This window comes from Aplysia californica, unplaced genomic scaffold (genome assembly GCF_000002075.1).
Source record: "Aplysia californica isolate F4 #8 unplaced genomic scaffold, AplCal3.0 scaffold00036, whole genome shotgun sequence".
NCBI lineage: Eukaryota > Metazoa > Mollusca > Gastropoda > Aplysiida > Aplysiidae > Aplysia > Aplysia californica.
In genome coordinates, this window is record NW_004797306.1 from 355,459 (window position 1) to 376,288 (window position 20,830).

General features: G+C 37.8%; 1 protein-coding gene across 1 annotated transcript; it reads left to right on the forward strand.

The window, feature by feature from the left end:
- The first annotated feature begins 1,082 nt into the window (after nucleotides 1-1,082).
- On the forward strand, nucleotides 1,083-18,662 carry LOC101863957 (PDZ domain-containing protein GIPC1). Its single transcript, XM_005091813.3, has 5 exons — nucleotides 1,083-1,785; nucleotides 5,069-5,438; nucleotides 14,786-14,886; nucleotides 15,415-15,496; nucleotides 16,126-18,662. Exons 1-5 carry the CDS (start codon nucleotides 1,480-1,482, stop codon nucleotides 16,308-16,310), a joined length of 1,044 nt encoding a protein of 347 aa, XP_005091870.1. The 5' UTR covers nucleotides 1,083-1,479; the 3' UTR covers nucleotides 16,311-18,662.
- Nucleotides 18,663-20,830: the final 2,168 nt, after the last annotated feature.

Below are 20,830 nucleotides of genomic sequence, written 5' to 3' on the forward strand. Positions count from 1 at the left end.
ACACACACACACACACACACACACACACACACACTTTCACGGCCAAAAATGAATCTATTCTCTACCCGTGTGAATAGACACAAAAATACATAATATTTTGATACATCATAGCCGTAGTATTCATCATCATCATATAAACTGTAAAAACACTTTGCGTTGATGTCAGAAAAACGTGACACTAGGTTTTTTTTCAATGCTTTCCAGTTTCCCAGAGAACTAACCTCTAGGATAGACACATAAAAACACATAATATGTACACTGTATACACCGAGTGTTTAGTCTTGATATGAAGCTATAGCATTAAAATGTTAATCTTATTGTGTTATCAATACTTCATTTATAAACGCCTCTCCTAAACAACAAGGAAGTATTGGATTTTCGGTTTCCAAGAATAAAAAACATAGACCTACAGATTTGCACCAGTGCATCTCCACACTGTAACTTATACATCTAACTGGATGATTAAAACGTTCAGTTTTTCCTCATTTACTACTTTAAACTATAAAAGTATAAGCATCATGTTCTCCATCTAAGACATAGTGTTATCATAATGTCTTCATCCTTTCTTCATTTCATCTGAAGTATGTTACTAAATTATAAGTAACATCAGATCTACCACTCCCTCAGCTTATAATGTATCTCATTCTCATACCCTAGACAAACAATGTTTTAATTCTTTCTTCATTAAAATTTTACCCGAAGTAAGCCTATGTTATTATAAAATGCGCACTTCGCTCCTCATCTTTTCTGATTCTCCCCAATCCCCTCTGCCTCTCATCCTGAACATTTCCTTGCAAGGCATGAAGGTGAAAACTCCCTCCTAACTCCAAGGTTTGCCATGCCTTGATGACATAACCACTTTACTACGCCGAGAGAACGGCTATGTATAACAAACTAGACTGCGCACCCTTATCAAATAGGAAGCCCTCAAACAGAGCCAAAAGAAGACAGGTTGTCCTTTTTTTCCCTTGTAAAGAGCAAACACTGCAACGGAATGCGACGTGAGTGGGTGCACTTATATTATCATTCATCGTGTTCAACCACTGCATACGACCTGGCAATTCGTCGTAGTAGTAGGCCTAATCACGGAGGTCCCCAGACACGCGTACAAGGAATAAAGGGATCTAAAAATGGAAATGAGAGAAGAGATATTAGGATGAAATTAAAATTTAGCTTGGTTCTGCTCTGTACGTTACAAAGCCACGAACGTATTGACACACCTGAGTATTACAGTCGCTTCTTCTTACTTTACTTTGCGTATGACCCCGCCCTCCCGGCACCTGGGATTTTTACCTGTCGTTTGACGTCACTTCCTGACTTCCTGAATCATCCGCCATTTTGCCGACTCGATGTGCGGACACAGATCTCTTCTTGACTGTCGTTCCACTTGAACCACATTTGGGTGCCCTTCCACAAGGATTGTTCTGGGAAACTCCAGTGACTGTTTTTGAAGTGTTTCTCGTAACTGACTAAACAATAATGCCTCGTCTTTTCGGTAAGAAAAACAAAAGTAGCGAAAACATCGCTGACTCCGTGCAACAGAATCAGAATGCTGCTGACCCGCCCCACCCAGACGATACATCAACAGGTAATGAAGCCAACGGTGGATCCAAAGTGACCAGGTCGTCTGTTGAACCACCACAACCAGCACAGCCTCCTAGACCCAAGCTTGTGTTTCACTGTCAGCAGGCTCATGGCAGCCCCACTGGAATTATCTCTGGATTCACAAACGTGAAAGAGTTGTATCAAAAGATTGCAGACTGCTATGATTTGGATGTATCAGAGGTGAGTTTAGTTTAGGAGGCTAGGCCTCGTCTTGAGTCTTGGTAGATCAGACGGATCTAGATCTAGAGGTACGATAGGGAGTCTGGAGCTTTTTATCACCATTATCAGGGTATTACTTTACTTTCACCCTCTTCTCTTGCTCAGGTTTTGTATTTCCCTTTCACATTTTGGCCACCTCAGGCGAGTCTTTTCAATTTTGGCTTTTCTCACCCAGTGTGCGTTCACCGTTATAGTCTAGGCCAACCAGTGTAGCGTTCACCCTGAACCACAGAATTCTACACTGTGATAACAGAATTGCAGAATTCTGTGCCATGAACAAACGTTCCATTACTACTGTTAGCCTAAAAGCGTTCAATTTTGTCTGTGGGCAGTGGAGAGGAGAGAGAGAGAGAAAGAGGGAGAGAGAGAGGAGTAGCGCGAGAACTTCCGGGCAAAACAAAATGGTGACCCGCGTAGTTCGGCTCGATTCGAAAAGTTAAATAGCCGTAGCATCTTTGTAGACAACCAAATTAATTTACTTTGTGTTTTAATATCATATTTTAACTTTGTTTTGGTCAATTTGATCGTCCACACCGATAGACAGTATTCAGAAAGAGACAGAGAAAGAGAGAAGAGGGGAGGAGTTGATCTTGCGAGAACTTCCGGGCGGGTGAGAATAGCCACTTTCGATTAGAAAAGTGAAATAGCCATATAGCATCTTTGTCGACTATCAAATTAGCTTACTTTTGTGCTATTATAACGTAATTTTTCCTTGGCTTTTATCACTTTCATCATCCACACAGACAGTATTCCGAAATGAGGAAAAACAGGTCTTGTTTCACACCGGGTGAGAATAGCCAACGCTGGCAAGTCTCACCCGGGGTGAGAGGTAGATCGTATTTTTATTCTCACCCCGGGTGAGGATAGCCACTTACCTGCATATGAATTTTAATTTCTGTCGCAAATTATCTTTTATATAGAGTAGAGGCGTAAATTATCTATATCTAGATAGATCTAGATCTAGATTTCTAGTGAAACTTGTGTAATTAGAAAAAAAAATTAAAACTGTTGGTTTTACTACATTTTAGGTAAGGGATCATGTCTCGTGTGTGTTCTGACAGTCAGAATGGCTAATATTGATCCTCTAAAGCAATGCATCTGTGTGCATGATTGCAAGTAAAAATTTAGGCCTAGGCTACCCACAATATTGTAGGGAGTAGGAGTTGAACTCTGGCTTGTGTTTGGCTGTGACTCGTACCTTTCAAAACTGTATAAAATTGACCCATAATGACCCCAAAGGACAGGATGTTTACCCATTTGAAAACAAGGCAGTTTTATAAAAATTTTAAGCCTTTCAGTGAGTGGATAATCTGTGAGGGAGGAATTCTGTAACGTGCGACCACTATATGAAACAGGGTAGAAATATTTATAAATGAGAGTTGGGTCAGGGTTAGGGTTAGGTTTCTTCTTTATGAACTAGAACTGTTAGTTGGGTTGTCGCTCGTTACGAAAGTCCTTCCTGTGATTTTGTGATCATGGCTGCAATGGTATTAATATGAGCAATTGCCAAAATGTGAGACTTTCTTGAGACTCAGTGGTTCCAAAATTTTTTTCTTACCAATTTGACTCCCTTTTCTGTCAGTCTCAGATTGACATTTTTAGAGCTCATATTCCTAAAGTATCAGAGCAAGGAGATGTAGGGTTTTGGAGATATGGGTCTATTGGTTTGGCAACCACTGTATTTTTTGTATGTAACAGTGTTGACAAAAACAGAAAAGCAGCAAGGCAAATTATAGACTTTAAATTCCCTTTGTTTAGTAAACAAACACATTGTACACTATGAACTTCATTCATAATGGTAATATGAATGACAAGCATTGTAACAATGACGCAGTGCACAGAACATGTCATCATTGTTATGTACAAGAAAGGATACACATTGGACATTATCATTGACAACACATCACAATAGTGAAAGGCTGTATAAATACAGTTATCAAAGCCTCAGCACCAGAAAAACACATGAAGTGGTGACAGTTTTTTTTTCCTTGTGACTATTTCTCAGAACGCTCGGGAAAATAAACTTGATCTCTATTTCTCCAAACGGTTTCCGTTCTAGAGATTTTTGGGTTATTAGTGAGATTTAGGCGTCATTTTTCATTTTATGCCATTCTGCTAGGACTGGGAAGAAGCATTTTTTTGTATCGAAGTCAATTTCTAGAGAGGTGCTAGAGATTTTTAAATGTCTGAATAGTCAGATACTTCAGTTATGGTTGGGGCAATGTTCCCTGACTACTTCATTTGAAAATGTGTTCAAAAGGTAATGCGAGAAAACAAGAGCTTGACCTTGGCAGTAACCTATTTTGCATTTAGTCACACCTAAAGCAAAAACTAAAATCCTTCATGCAAACCCCCAACACACACCACACACACACATGCGCAAGGGACCACTCCATTCGCAAATTATCGACAAATCGGAAACAAATCTCCTGAACGGAAACAGTTCGGAGAAATAAAGTTCAAGTTTATTTTCCCGAGCGTTCGGAGAAATAGAGCCGGCCTTTTTTTTTAACTTTATAGTCTGTAACTTGAACTTGAATCGGTAGGCAGCTACTGCAACTGTTACTGTTGTTTCAGAAAAGCACACACATGCATGTTATGTTCATCATTTGCTTTGCCCTATACTATACTAACTAACATTGACATCCAGTGCCAACCAGTACACTTTCTGATCTCTTAACGGAGTGATCAATGTTTACCGTTCAAGTCAACTGCTGACAAGCTATTAATTTGAGAAAAAAAGATTTATTCCTTCTGTTGAAAATATGTTGGTTGATTTCTATTCCAATGAGAGAAAAGGGCAATATTACACACTAAACTAACTCTAATGTGTGTATATTAATTTCACTCTTAAAATAAAAATCCCCCCCCCACCCCCACCACACACACACACACGCACGCACGCACGCATGCACGCACGCACGCACGCACGCACGCACGCACGCACGCACGCACGCACGCACACACACACACACACACACACACACACACAGTTTTTGTCTTACATGGCCACGGTGCTTATTTTTGACCGATCATATATATTTTATAATATACTCATTCACGTCTTTCCAACCCAAAAAAGCACTTGACAACAGTTCATACATTTTTTTAGTTCATTCTCGTGTAATTTTTCAGTGCAGTTATCTAAACTAGGCCAATGATTCAGATCCTATAATGTGAATTATTTAATCTCAAAGCCACTGACAAGATTAACTAATTTGTTTTTTTTGTTTTTGGACCACAGATTTTATTTTGCACCCTAAACACACACAAGGTTGACATGACCAGGCTTCTTGGGGGACAGATTGGGCTGGAGGACTTCATTTTTGCTCATGTCAAAGGTCAGCCGAAAGAAGTGGATGTGACAAAGTCGGAAGATGCCTTGGGCTTGACCATCACAGACAATGGCGCAGGCTATGCCTTCATTAAAAGAATCAAGGAGGGTAGTATAATGGACAATGTACCCTTGATAGCTGTTGGTGACCACATCGAGAAAATCAATGGAGAAAGTTTAGTGGGCTGCCGGCACTTTGAAGTGGCCAAGAAATTAAAAGAAATTCCCAAAGGAACAACTTTTACACTGCGGACAGTGGAACCAATGAAATCAGGTTTTTGTAAGTATGCTTTACTTTTTCTGTTCTGTGTTTCTTTGAGCTTTAGTTGCCTGTTTCCATTGTGTACTTTATGTGTTTCTAGCATCATGATTTATAATTCAGATTTGATGTTCTGTGTTTTGGTGGAAATAGAAATTTAGCTTTAAAAGGGAGACAACATTTAACTGGTGATGATAATCTTCTGCTGTAAAAAATGTTCTTCATTTTATTTAGCACACTCTCCCTCTATCTGCTGTGAGAATCTGTTCTCTTTATCGCATACTCTTAAGAGTGTTTGACCGAAGCTAAATTTTTTACATAAATTTTCTAGATTGGAAATAATTCGTTCTCATTGAGAGTTTAGGTTTTTTTTTAGCTCTAAGAAATGTGGTTTGTCAAGAACCCTTGCCTCTTGAAACCTCTCTCGCCACTGTTTTTTTTGTAGCCAGTTGTTTTGAATCTTTTGTGAGGGCAAATCCCCGCTCAACAGCAAGCTCTGTGCGCTTTGCAATCTATAGTCTATACTATTACCCCAGCACACTTGAGAGAATTCTGAAACAAACTCAACTTCCAGGGAAGCATACAGTGCAGGCGGCCATTTATAGGCACTAAAACACCACAAACAAGGTCTTTTGCTATCTATGGGCCGGGTACCAATTCCCACTTGGATGAAGTGAGGAAAATTCCTGTAAAGTGCCTTTCCTAAGGACACAATGTCGGGCCCGTGGCTCTAACCCTTCGCAACCTCACGATTTTGAGTCCGGTAGCCTAACCACTAGGCCACCGATGCCAAATGTACTGTATTTTTGAGTCGAGGCTTGTGCTTTTCAGAACTCTATCACTGGAATTTCTTTCTCATCTGTTTTGAAATTGATTTATTGAGTATCCAGAGATACATGATAAACAGAACATGTTTTCATTTAAACACCCTTTTTGCGGCTCACGGTGAAGACAAAGTGTTGAATATGGGGCACATTTTATTTTTCCAAAATGTTTCCAAGTTGCCTTGATTATCTGTGTAAATGTGAAGAAATTCTGGCTACAAATGTGGAAAACTCTCTTGAAACGTTAAGTCAGAAAGTGAAGATACTGTTTGACTGCTCTGAGGATTAATTGAATTATACCTTAATATTGAAATCAGAAAAAAAAGCGCGGGTAATGGTGGATGTTTGGTATTCGCATGGGATTACCTGACTATCTGTCTGTCAGTTGATAGTTACTAAGTATGCTAGTGTTGCTTGGTTTTGCAACATTTTCTTCTGATGGGTTCTTTCCTTTTCTTCCTCATAACTTTAAGTCAGTTCCTAATGAATTAGGAAAAAAATATGGTCAACATACGGTGGTGCTGATTTATCCAAGGGAGGGTTTTGTGTACCCAGGCATTCTTTAACTAGTCATCATTGCAATAAACAATCACTGTTAATGTGCTATGAGTTTCCACTGACAAATAGTCTTGGGTTTTAATCCTCTTAATTTTTGTTCTTAAACGTATCTGCACAGTTCTAGTGTACATGATGGTAATGAGGTGTGGGACAGTTTACTCTGTACTTGTGTGTTTGTGTTGTTTTTACACAATGTAGAACCTGCTGTCTACGGGCACTATCATGAAATGATTTTGTTGTAATTTTTTTAGTCAGGCTCCAAATATTCTTCTCATGTTGAAAAAGGAATATTATCTCTTGAGGTTTGTTTTCAGACAACTTTCCAGTTGGATAAATAGAAATGTGACTACCTTCGTCAATAATTTTTGTTTTAAAGCAATAACTATGTAATTTATTGTGGGACTATGGTTGCAATTTGTTTTCTTTCACAAAGTACTGTTATTAATATGATTAATTCTATTTAAAATTACAGGGTACGTTTAGTGAAACGATGAACATGTTTCTGTCTCAGAAATAAAGTGCATCAGGCAGTTTACTTCTGAACAAGACCTGGGGATTTTGTAGTTTAGATTTACTTTGGTGGTCTTTCAATTGAAGTGCGAATTGTATCGTGTTTTATGTTTTCAGTCTAAAAAGGTATCGCATGTTTAACTATGAGGTGCAGTTTGTTTTTTGGAAAGGATTGTAGATCTTTCATTAAAAAAACTCTGTCTTTTTTTCTTTATACATTCCAAGTGCAGGTACTTCTTCTGTTACAGGGTGCTTGCTATTCTTTATGTAAACTCTGTGAAATTCAAGTTTCTAGAGAAATTGTTTGTGGGTGGTTGGCGGGTGCTCTGGTGTGGTTTGCTCCTTCTTTCCTATCAAACATCTATTGTCCTGATCTCTCTTCCTTCTTTTTTATGTTTGTTACTTTTTTGTAACACCTCTAATCTTCGGCACTTATATGACCTTATTGTGTTGTGTTGCAAGTGCAGTAAAACTCTTACTAAAAAAAAAAAAGATATTGTTTTGTCTGCAAGTCCAAAATCGTGATTGCCATTTCAAGATTGTTAAAAAATATTGGCTGGATCTACTTTGAAACCCATAATATAAAATAACGGATAAATTTTCACGTGTGTGCGTTATCTTTTTTTTGCTTGTGTGTGCGTTTGTGCTAAAGTTTTCTCTCAGTTCTATGCATGGACTGCTGATATCGTCCATTCCCCTTCCCCATCACCTTGGCTTAAGAACCAGAAAGAACCTTTTGGAATAGTTGACTATGATTGAGTTTGAAATTTAATCAGTGTTGTTCAGACACAAATGTGTCCTTTGTGAGGCGTTATGGTGCTGGCAGTGCATAAGTTTGTAAATATGTAACGCACTTTTGTAGGTCATATATTATATAACCATTCACAATTTGTTGTTGACTATGCATATAAGAATCACCATTTTCAAGTAGATTGTTTGCCCAGAACAAATTTACACAAGAAAATTCAACTTTGTATGTTGCCTACACTAGCTGTGGATGGAGGGAACAGGGAGAAATAGACCACTAAATACGGTGGTAATTTGACATGTACATACGAGTTTTTGCAGTGTTGAAGCTCTTCACATCAATTAGCGCTTTCATGTACTTTTATCAGTGACCAGACTGAAGCCAAGAATTAACAGTGTATGTCATTTAGAATGATAATATTATATATGACTGTAATTTTTATGCAACAGAAAGGAAAAAAGAGGGGTGTCTGTCATTTTTAGACTGACTTGCTGCCGGTTATCTTTTTGCGGGAGAAAGATGGTACATGTGTTCTCAGAGATGTCACAGTGTCATTTTGTTGGAAACCAGTGGATGGATGATTCTATTTAGACTGGGCAGGTCTGCAGCTGTTTTATGTTTCGTGTGTCTGCCCTCTTCCGCACAGGCTCTCAATATTTGAGCAATTAACCTTAAACATTTTCTGCAAACATGGATGGCCTGGAGGGGGCTTTACCCATGTGGGGGTCCCTGAGTTCTGGGTTATGGTTCTTAAAAAGGCACGTTCCTTTCCTGTCAACATGAAAGGAGATAAGGGGTTAAAAAATTAGCTAGATGTTCTTTAAGGATGGAACCTGTGTTCTTTAGACACATTCTGTGTCCTATTTTAAACACACTGTGTCTAATGTGAAGGGAGCTTCAGAGATGTGATGGTGACTAATGCATAGTGATTCGTTTGTTGAGGGATGGAAGAAAACACTCCTTGTTGTACTCAACAGACTCTTTGCTCATTGTTTACTTAGAAATCCTTTTGTAAAGAAAGGATTTTCAGGGGCTGCCCGTGAAAGCCTGCGTGTGCTCATGTGAGTTGTTGTAATTCGATTGTGTGTTTTTCACCGGGGTTGACGTCAAAGAGAATCTTATCACTTACTTTTCAAGTATTTTACGCCTCACCATGATGATGGTATTGTAAATACATCTGACAAGGGGGAAAATACACATGTATTACTGTTACCACATGTGGCTTATGTTAAACCAGGCTTCTGGAGCAGACCCTCTTATAGCCTTACAGTATAGGGACAATTTGCACTTCTCTTTTGTGTTGTCTATCTCCAAAGGTGTATTTTGACAATGTTCCTGACATGGAATGATACTACCAACAAATATAAAAAAAAAAACTGTATTGAAAAGACTTTATGTCCTCTAGCAATCAAGGTGAATAATTAATAGCTCTATAGTGAAGGTTTTATACATTATTTTGAGTTTTCTGTTTAGAGGGAGAGTTTTTGCAAATATATATAAAAAATTACTTTATGCTTTTACTTTTCAATTACTTATCAGTTGCCATAAATTTTCTTTTTTTGGTTTGAAGGGTCAAGACTGAATAGAGGCCTACTGAATTTCAACTTTTTAAAAACGGTCCAGTTACTTTTACTTTTCATTTAAATAAAATTTTTATTATATTATTATTAAAGCTTACTGGGCGTATCCGTTTTGTAGTTCATTTATTAACTTTCCTACAAGTGCACAGAGTAGAAGTTCATGTGAACAAAAACTTATACCATTGATGGAAAATATTTTAACTTTCTTTTACCTGTTGAACGGAAACTGGTTTAGGTGTGGGGAGATGCTATTAGTTTGTCTCCACAAACAGAGGTCTGAGATAAGAGAGTGCACACATACGTCCCCAGCACGACATTTGGAGGGGGGGGGGTGTGTGTGAGGGTGCAAATAATACAAAAGTATTGGAACGGCACATAGATTTAAATGAAGACACTTCACGTTTGACTGAAGGGGATGGGTGAGGGCTGTTATGTCTCACAGCTAATCTTGGAAGTATTGCGATAATGGTTTAATCATTGCTATACTTTTTATGGGTGGTTGGTGGATGCTCTGATGTGGTCTGTTCTTTTTCCTGGTTAGTGTTTTGTCCCTATTCTGATTTTGTTCCTGGCATACAGTAGTTGTTATCATGCTGACTTTCTGTAAAGTACATCTCAACGATGATGGATTTATAGATAGCTGAAGAATCTTTGTCTATTTATATTTGTCACTGTTTTGAAGCTCAAGGGATTTGGGATATCATGGGGATTGGGGGAAGGAAGGAGAAGGAGCTTGGTTTCAAATGTCATTTTTGTCCCAAGTTTTTTAAAGGCAATGATGTGCTGTCTGTTGTGTCATCTGAGAGTTTGGCTCAGTAGAACTCATTTTGGAGGAAAAAAAACTATCAAACCTAGTTTGTGGGGAAAGTTTGCTTCTACTTTTCCATTGTGAGGCTGAAAATGGACACAAAAGAGCTGTTCTGTTTATTCGATGACCACTTGACTAGAACATTTTTTTTTCTTGTTTGTACATGCAAATATTAATTATAAATTTGTGATGATTGCACTCCTGAGCTTTGCCAATAACTTAAGTAAAGTCTTAATTAAATGTGTGGATGGATGGTGGGAGTGTAGGACTTTCTTCAGATTAAAAAAAAAATTTCTTCTGTCTTTTTCAAAACTGTTCCCCAGCAAGTGGTTGGCGGGTGCTTCTGGTAGGTCCGTCTCTTCTCTTCCTGCTAGTTTCTGTCCCTTTTTTTCAGCATTAAATAGGAATCTTGACTCTTACAATATTTTCCAGTATTCTTTGAGGGTTATCCATAGATGCTCTTCTCTTTTTTTTTTTGTGGGGGGTTCCAGAGAATTTCAATAATATGTGCTGAAATCCCGAATTTTCATCTATACCTGTCCATTTTACTGGTGGATCCTGCGAGACATTTTTGTAATTATTTATTCTTGGATGGAAAAGAAATCAAATGAGGTATTACTTGAAGAAGCCCACATGAGTCACTCGATAAAAACAGTTTGGAAGAGACAATTGCACTTTCTGGGACACTTGAATAGACATAAGAGCCTTGAACATTTAGCTCTAATTGGTAAAAATAAAGGCAAATGAGGCAGGGGTAGACCCAGAGCAACTTACTTGAAAATCCTAAACAGATGGGTGATTGGGAAATATTAGGATCATTTATCTTTTTTGAGAACTATGATTCCTGGTGTCTGTTGCAGATCTGGCACTTTCATGATGATGATCTTATTTCTTGAAAATTTTTGACACGACTTTAAGTCATTGTATTTTCATGGGCTCTTCATGATTGCTGTGGGAGCCCCCCTAAAAAATTTCTTGATTGTTCTTAACTGTTGGTGGGTGGTTGACAGGTGCTCTTATCGGGTTTACTCCTTTCCTATTAAAAATTTATAGTCCTGATCTCTCCTCCTTTTTTGTGTTTGTTACTCTCTTTTAACACCACTAATCTTCGGCACTTATACGACCTAACTGGGTTTCAAGTGCCGTAAAACTCTTTCTGAAACTAAACTTTTTACTGTTGCTAGTACTACTGCTACTGCATTATATTTTCTTTCTTGTAGTTTGTCTGTCTTTCTCTTTCAGTCATTGAATGACTGTCCATCTGTTGATGTGCTTCTCTTTATTCAAACTCAACATTTTTTTTTTGATCTGTAGTTTTCATGGGGTTTGACTTCCATGAAAATGGAATGCTAAAATAAAATAAAAATCTCCAAGGGTCTTAGGTGTCTGGGATTCCTCTGACTGGCATTCAAAGCTGTGAGCATAAATGGTGGGGCTGCTAAACGGACAGGTGAACAGATCGTTGGGTCTGATGAGGTCAGCTAAAGGGAAACAATTAATGATTTCTCCTGCCTTAATTATTTTCTGTTCTTGTTTATGAAATATCCGGAAGCTGTTGCTATGGCAACTGCAGTTTGTTGATTAATGTTCTGTTCCTCGTGTCTAGACTTACTGTCTCTGTCTGTTCTGAACAACTGTAAGTTCAGAGAAAGAAATAATTTTATTATTTTGAAGCTCAGTAATTTTTTTTTTCTACGTTAGGGAAGTTGATAACCAGATGTTGAAAAAAGTCAAGTGATGAAGATAAAAAGTTTCAACATAAAGTTTGATAGCTTTTTCTTACTCTATTTGAGGACACATAATAAGGCAGCTCATTGAGGTAGTAGTGAATCATATTTCAAACTTCTTTATTCATAGAGAATATCATCCTATCACAGAGATGAATGTGTATGTATTGTGGCAGAATACATTAATTAACATTTTGCCATGTCATACGCTACAGTTTTGTATTTTGGAATAAATGTGGCTAGTTATATTTTTAAAAATATCAGTGCTCTGTCGAAGTTCATTCTGAGCTGATGAGTTACAGCCGCCATTCTTTGTTTGGTAAGAAAAGAGTGCAAGTCTTTGGTGGAAATTATTGACAATTTTATTTCCACTTGCTGCAGATGAGTTTGGTAAAGTTTTGTTTGTCATTTCCAGTGTTTTGTTTTATACTGTTCAATGCTTGACGTGTTGGTTGATGCTGGACGTGACCGGTCTAATCACAGGGATGCAGAAACGTCTTCGTGTTGCACCAGCTGTCTGTCTGGAGCTTTTGACTTTACTGTTGTTTTAACTCTCTTTGTACTACTTTGTCGCCTCTTCTTTCTATTTTATTGAGAACATGTGTTTTCTGCTGGGTAATGCCAGGCTGCACTGTGACTTGATATCCAGTTTTATTATAGTTTGTGAAGACGATATTATTATGTGATGACTTTGACCTCTTTAGTTTAAGAAGGATGAGGTGCGTGTGTGTTTTAATACTTTTATTGTAAATTTGATGAAATAATTTTTTCTTGTGCATTTGATTCACATGTGACGTGAATTCACTTTAAGAGTGCTGTGATTTGCTGACACATGAATCTATTTTTCAATTATCTAAATTCCCAAATTGTTGTCCTTGGTCAAATGTTGTACCTATTTCATGTGGATTTATTCTCGTTACCTTTTCTACTGATTTGCTTATGCGAGGAAGAGATGGGTATCTTATCTTAATTTCTTTAGTGCTAGCTCTTTGTGTGATATCAGTCATTAAACTTGTTCATTTGTTATTACCTTTGGGCTAGGCTGTAGCTGAGTTGTTGGTGGGTGCTCTGGTGGGGTTTGCTCCTTCTTTCCTATCGAACATCTATCATCCTGATCTCCCCTTCTTTTTTATGATTGTTACTCTATTGTAACACCTAATCTTCTGGCGTTCATATGAGCTTATGCAGTTGCGAGCGCCGTAAAACCTCTACTAAAACTAAAACTGAGTTGTTGTAAATGCTTGACTTTGTAGCAGATAGCCCAGGTTGAATTTGTAAATTGGGTTTTCTTGGGTTTGGTTGTTTAGTTTTTTTAAAGCTATTCTGTATTTCTTAAGCTCACTATATTTTTTTTTGGGGGGGGGGTTGGCCCATACCATACAGGACTAAACTTTAGTGTCAATATTGAAAGAGTTGATTCCCTATTGCTGTCACAGTCTATTTACTTTACTAGAATGCAGGGGTTTGGGACTGGGTGTCAAGATCAGTTGTCTTTCCTAGAATATTTGGTTTCAAGTGTGAGCCATATATATTTAGATCAAGTGCTTTGTCTGCAAACTGACATATATTCTGTCTAGTGGGGCATTGAGCTTGTTAAAGACAAAGAATAGTACTTTTGATGTTGGTGGTTTGGGGGAGGGGATGGAAGATACAGTAAGGCTTGTTTTTCAGTCTTGTGTTATTTTGGACTGTTCTTATTATTCCTTTACATTTTCTGACCTATATTGTGTTGGTGTGCTTCTTTAAAAGTCTGAATTAAGTAAAAGCTCAAAATCATATTTCAAAGATCTTTGCTTTGGACTTAAAAGTTCTGTATGTGGGATCGTTGTGTTTTCGGTTTCATGTCCAAATTAAATTCCACATCCAAGTTAAATTCCACATGCACATGTAATCAGCACAGGATATCATTACAGAATTCACCTGATTCGTCTTACCATGAACTGGCTTCGTTATATTCGCATCAGTTGTGTTCACGTTATTGTTAAGATGTCATACTGTAGATCTGTGGGGAAAGTATTGTGCGATAGTCAAGTGTCCAATAATGTTCACTTCCAGTGCTTCTCTCTGCTACAGTCAGAAAACTTCTGCCACTCCTTGTATGTCGACGTCTTTGTGTTTCTGGTTCGCTTATGTTGCCTTTATATTTGTGTGTGTCATATCAACCTTAGCACACTTTTTTTTTTTGGGGGGGGGGGTATTTTTTGACTGAAAGAGGGAAGTTTGAGTAGCTGTTAATAAAAATTGCACCTCAAATCAGGGAGACTAATAGAATCTATTGTGTTTTTGGCTACATGGCAGAAATTTACAATATGAAGTTTCATAAGACAACGTAATGATGTCAATTTAAGTATATATTGTCGGTTATAACTGTCCCATTATAATTATTAAGAGCAGTGTTGGAAACTGGAAAGTTGTTGGTGATTGAGTTTGAAGTAAACATTACTGTCTGTTTTTCTTTTTCAAATCGAAATGGACTCCAAAAACTGTTGTCGTGCTAGCCCTTATTGTGTACACTTGAAAAAACACTTTAGCAGGAAAGGATATTATCTTTGATTCTCTCGTGGGTTCTGCCTGCTTATGCACATGGTTGACTTTACCTTGGTCTGTTTGCAGCGAATATAGGACCTTCCTCTGGCAAGAAGGGAAGCAGCAGCCTGGGCACAGGGAAACAGACATTGAGGTTACGCTCTTCTGGACCAGCTACTGTGGAAATTGTGAGTAGAATTTGTACTTCGTTCTCATTGATTGTCTTTGGCGCTTTAATTTTTTATCTCTTTGTAGACATATTGAATGGGGAGATTGTGAGTAGTATTTGCACATCTTTCTCACTGTCACCGTTTCTTTAATTTTTCTCTTTTGAATAAGGTTAGTGACAAAAGTAGACATAAAAAAAAAATAGGACCCCGTAAAAGATGTATACACGTCCTTTTTCGACATTGTTTTATTTTGGATTGTTCTGTCAGTATTCCTGAACATTTTCTGATCTTCATTTGTCGATGTGCTTCTTTAAAAAGTTGGACGAAAGTATAAGTCATTTTAAAGATCCTTACTTCTGACTTATAAGTTCTACATATTTAGGATTGTTGTGAAATGTTGTAGTGGATGAATCAGATCTCCAACATTTCATGTTCTTAAGAAAATATTTATAAGTAAATATTTACTATTGTAAACATTGAAATAAAGGCGATGAGTTGTTTACGGGAGTACAATTTGATTCTTGTTTCTGTTTTCTTTTTCTACAGCCGGATGATGTTGTTAATGTTGCTACTGACAAGATCAACAACTTGCTGGAGTCTTTCATGGGCATCAACGACACCGAATTATGTAAGATCCTTTGTAGAAAATATTAGATGAGGTAGTTGGGTTTCATTCATTTATTTATTTATTTATTTATATATTTTAATTTTTTGTTTTGTTGTTTGGGGGAGGTCTGTCTATGCGATTATTTTCTGCTCCAATTCATGGTCTTTTTATTTCTTACTTTTTTTTTTACTGCAGATGATTATCTATTTTGTGAAGTATGTCATTGTTCATCAGGAAAGATCAACTACTGTTGAAACTGCTCTAATGGCCGCCTGTAAAACAGTCACCTTTACAGAAGCCACCTCCCACTTCTTCCCTTTTTTTTACATGATAGTGACACAGTGTCTTTTCTCCTCGACAATGGGTGGCCGTCTTACACAATTTCGACTGTACTGTTGATCATGTTGTACTTCAGAACAATTTTATAAAAGCGAATCATCTGAATGATGGGCACCCTATTAGAATGAACTTTCTCATAATACCGCGCCTTTAGTGAAGCTTCGTAACTAATGTTACACCTCCCTTCTTCTGGTTGTAGAACATTTGGGTGTTTTTGAAGATTGAAAAAGTTTTATGATGCATTTTTCTCTAAGGAAACCTATTTCATTGATGTTGTTAATTTGTTTTGTTTTTGTTTTCTTCTCAAACAGCCCAAACTATCTGGGAAATTGGTAGCAAAGTGGACAACCCTTCAGATTTTGCTATTAAAGTGGACGAATCGGATCTCCAAGTATTTGGCTTCACCGACGACTTTGTGTTTGATCTATGGGGGGCGATTTCAGATGCCAAGAGTGGTCGGTTGAACAAGGCGGCAGAGTTTAACGAGCAGTTTTAATGTCAAGCCATCAGATGTTTCGGTCATCGTCATCACCATCCTCTTCATTATGTATCATTATGCATCATCACAGCCTTCATCATTGTGTTAAATCTGATCAAAACTTCATTATTTCACTGTACTGGTCTACTGGTCATCACCATTATTTCTGTTTTAAAAAGTTTCTTGTTATATTTTTTCCCTATTGTAAGATTAGAAAAACTAAATTGTGATCTTTTGTATACTGTTCTCTTTTGCCTTCATTCCAGCCACAGTCAGGAGTCTGAATTTTTTTAACACAAATTATTTTTATTATCAGTGTACATGCTATGCTATTGTTTTTGGAGAGAGTGTCATTTCGTACTCTTGTTATCCTCCTGTCAAACTGGTTAATGTTTTGTTCATCAACATTGTAGCCTTTATCGACACTTCTATGCATTGAATGCTCAACTCATCTCTAAGTAAATGCCTCCGTAATGTGGCCAGATTTTTCTGCTGTATACATGTGAGAAAATACATTTTGATGTTTGTTTTATATGTCAGGCTTGGGAGGAACTGCTTTGGAAAAGTAAAGTGTTGCATAATGAGTGTTGTGTTCTGCTTTGGAAGAGAGGGGGAAAAAAAGAAGAAAAATAAGCAGACCTGTTGGTTTACATATTTTAGGAAGTTCTTTGACCTGGAAATTGATTTTTCAGAAAGCATTGGATGACAGAGCTGTTGTGGCATAGTTTGTTATGTCATTTATTTTACAAAGTTTCCTTTTCTTTTGTTTTGGTGTTGTTGACAATCAAGTTTGTCTGCCCCCCCAAAAAAAAAAGTTCCTTTTTGGGCTGTACTGGAGGTGACTTTTTTGTGCTCTTAATGAATCATAACTCGTAAATTGAAGATCATCAAAAAAAAAAAGAATTTAAAAAAATCTTGTCATCATATTGTAAATGAACACTGTCAAAACAGATCCCTTGCAGTTTTATCCCTGTTTGACTGAAGTACCCCAAGCATTACCATCATTTTCTCTTGTTGATTTTGGCACTCTTTTGGTGGGAAAACTGTCGCTTGCCGTTGTAATCTGTTCATTTGCCTTTCAATTTTTCCATACAGTAGTATAATTATTCCTTTGGTTATATCATTTACCTTTGACGGATTGTTGAAAGTTGTTAAAGATTTTGGAAGACATTCCAGGTTTTGTGATACACGTTCATTGTTTACTATGAGATCTTGGTACTTTTTGTGTGAACAAGACCAGAAGATTTTTTTCGATGTATACAATTCGAAAACTAAAGATTTTTTACTTGATATATTTGTTAGAGAAATTCCAGAGTTGTGCTTCAATTCTGTGCTAAAAATAGTTATAAACACCCGAGTACTTTAGTATAGGGTAACTTTGTCATTGCTTTAAATGGAAATGAAAACCGTTTTGTGTTGTGTTTTATTGTTTTGTCTTTGGTTTCCTCTCGACACTTTAGTTCAGGGACAAGTGTGTCTCAATTAAAGATGCGACCTTTCGAGAAACTCAAGATTCCAGAAGTGTACAGTGGGGTACCTTCATGGTGTCTTGTGTGACATATCCATGTCCATCTTTTTATTTACAGCATCGTCGCTGTCTCTTGTTTGTTTATTATCCTGTTAGTTGCGGAAATGTTACTAGATCTCGATGGCACACCTACTCAAACATTTTTTTATTTCTTGCCAGGTTCACTTGTTTTTTAAAATTTGCGGCGTACAATTTATTCCCTCCCTCCTTTTTTTTCACAATAAACCTTTTAACACCCCCACCCCTCGGCCACATCTTCTTCTCCTTATTGGTCACATTTCGTAAGAGGATGGTCACTTGAGATGTGCTTTGTATATCCTGCTGGTTGGGAAAAAGCTTTTGTTCATATGTAGACAAACGTGTGAAATGGAAAACATGTCGCTGATGTATCCTACAACATATCTGCCGCCACTGTTACCATCATCGACACCCCCCCCTCCCCCCTCCCCCCTTCTGTTCTCCCCATTTGCTTGCCTTAGGACTCTCACTCAACCTTCAGTGACACTCGTGTGGGCCGTCCTGCCTGGTTACTGCGAGCTGTAACTAGAGTGTTTTGACAAACTAGAGTTCTCCATGTCACTTATTCTGAATGCTTTGTGTTTGACTGATGCGCAGGTTATTTCATTTTCTGACTGAGAACCCTGTGGTTGTGGTATTGTGGGTGCTCTGCTTGAGCAGCCTGCTCCATCATTGTTTTGACCTCATATTGTGTCCCGTCTTCAACAGAATATGATGCCGTCATATATACTACCCTGTTGTTTTTGTTCAGTGTTGGTAAACTTTAAAGAGTGCTGAGAATTCCAATGCTTCTCAGGAACCAGCCCTTTTGCTTTAGTTGCAAAGTAAAGAAAAACATGAAAAGCATCCACTGTAAGCATTAGTATACAGCTTTTTTATTCTTACAGGTTCAATATATTAATATTAGTCTCTATTTTTTCTCCTCATCAAGAGTTAAAATTATGTCTTCTTTGTCAGGAATTTCTTTTGTCTTGTCTCTGTAAAAGGGAATTCTTTATTTGTGTTTAAGAAGTAAAATGACAGGTTTTTCATGCCGTGTTTAAATATGTTTAAAAGACAAGGCTGGTTGAAAGAAATTCCAGTGAAAGATTGTTCATTGCTGAGGATATATTCTCAGCTTTCTGTGAATAGATAACATGAGTTTATTTTTTCATTCTGTGTTGTTGACACATGGTGGTCAAATGTTGTTATCTCCTGTCTTAGTTTCGACACATTCCATGGCGACTTGCCAGATTTCAGAGAGATTGTACTTAATCAAGTATGTCATTCAATGGTTGTCAGAGTTGTGTTGTGTTCATATTATATTTTATTTTATGTGGGAAGTTGTTAAAATCGTTCAATGTGATTTATTTATTTATTACTTTGTACTTGTTTTTACACTAAAAAGAACCATGGCACCAGTTGAGACTGATATGGTTTGAGTTTACCCAGAATTCTGAAATGGTTACCGGTATCTTTTACATTCTGTGAGCTTACCTGTGGTTGTGAGCAAGTGATTGTTGTGTATGTGTTGCAAGGTTTTTTGTCCAGTTCCGGAGAAATGTCAAGCTCAGTGATCTCAACAGGCTTTCAGTTGAGGACTAAAACTTCTACAGTTTTTTGTGCTGTGTTAGTGAAGCATTCATACCATCCAGTCTTCAGACAGAGCATGAAAAAGGGAAAAACCCAAAGCAGTAGTTCATTTTCATCTGGAGTTGTGTATATCAGGACTCCCCTTTTGCCTCCTTGCAGGCATCAATGGGTGCGTTGAACATCTGCAATCAGTCGCCTCAGTGTTTTCAACAATCCTAGGTGGCCATAGTATGTTCAGTGACCCCTCTTCCTCCGTCCATGCAAAAGGGGCTGAGCCTGCTAGATTCCTTTGAAAAATTTACTCATCATAAATTTAAATAGAAAATGTTACTGAAGCTTTTTTGGTATACCAAGTATGGTATGAATTGGACCAGATCAACTCTCCTCAAACCGTCAGAGTGACTGTTTTAAGGCATTCTGTAGCTAGGTCATTTTGGTATATTAAAAAATAATGTCGTTTGATGTTAGGCTTTTGTGTCCTATTACATGGAGTTGGCTTAGATTGAGTTCTTCATGTAGATTTATGAGAGTTCTCCCTTTGGCCGGAAAGCATTCATTCTACCGATATCTATGATGTTGCGGTTAGGCTCTCCTCTATGGCACACTGAAGATGTGAGTTTGATTTCCCCTCTAAGGAGGTTTCTTTCTCGAGTATCCCTGTCTGTCTGCTGGGTTTTTGTATCCCTCTTGGCCCTGTTTGGTCCTTACAGTACAGTGTTGAAGCAGCTCGCCTCCTGAATAATCTAAATAGTTTTTATGGGGCGTAAAACACTTACAAGCACATTTTTTTACATTGATTCTGTGATGATTTTCTCTGGGGTGCCTGTGTTCGGAATGACCTTCTATCAGTGTCTAGCAGGGTGTTTACTGGTACAAAGAACCCCAATAAGTTGTGATATGTGGTGTGTTGATGTCTGAGCGTTGTGTCTATTTGAAGGTTTTCTCACATTCCATATTGCTACTAAAACATGGAAAGGAAATATTTTTACCAAACGTTTTCATAAAATGTAGTTTTATGGTTGTGAATAGTTCAGTAATGTATTTAGATTTTACAGAACAGTGTTTATTTTCTTGTTCCTCTTCTAAACATGCGTATATCTGTGTATAGCTGTATTGACGAACATTCCAAGTCAACCTGTACAAGTTTTTCCATTTTTCCAATGCACTTACTATGATGACGATTTGTTGTTGTTGTTGGTGTGCAGGTTGTGCCCACTTGTGAGGCAAGCAAACACACACACACCTACACACACATGCTTACAGTTACACACACACCTACACACACATGCTTACAGTTACACACACACCTACACACACATGCTTACAGTTACACACACACCTACACACACATGCTTACAGTTACACCCCCCCCTCCACCCCACCCCCACACCCCCCCCTCCACCCCACCCCCACACCCCCC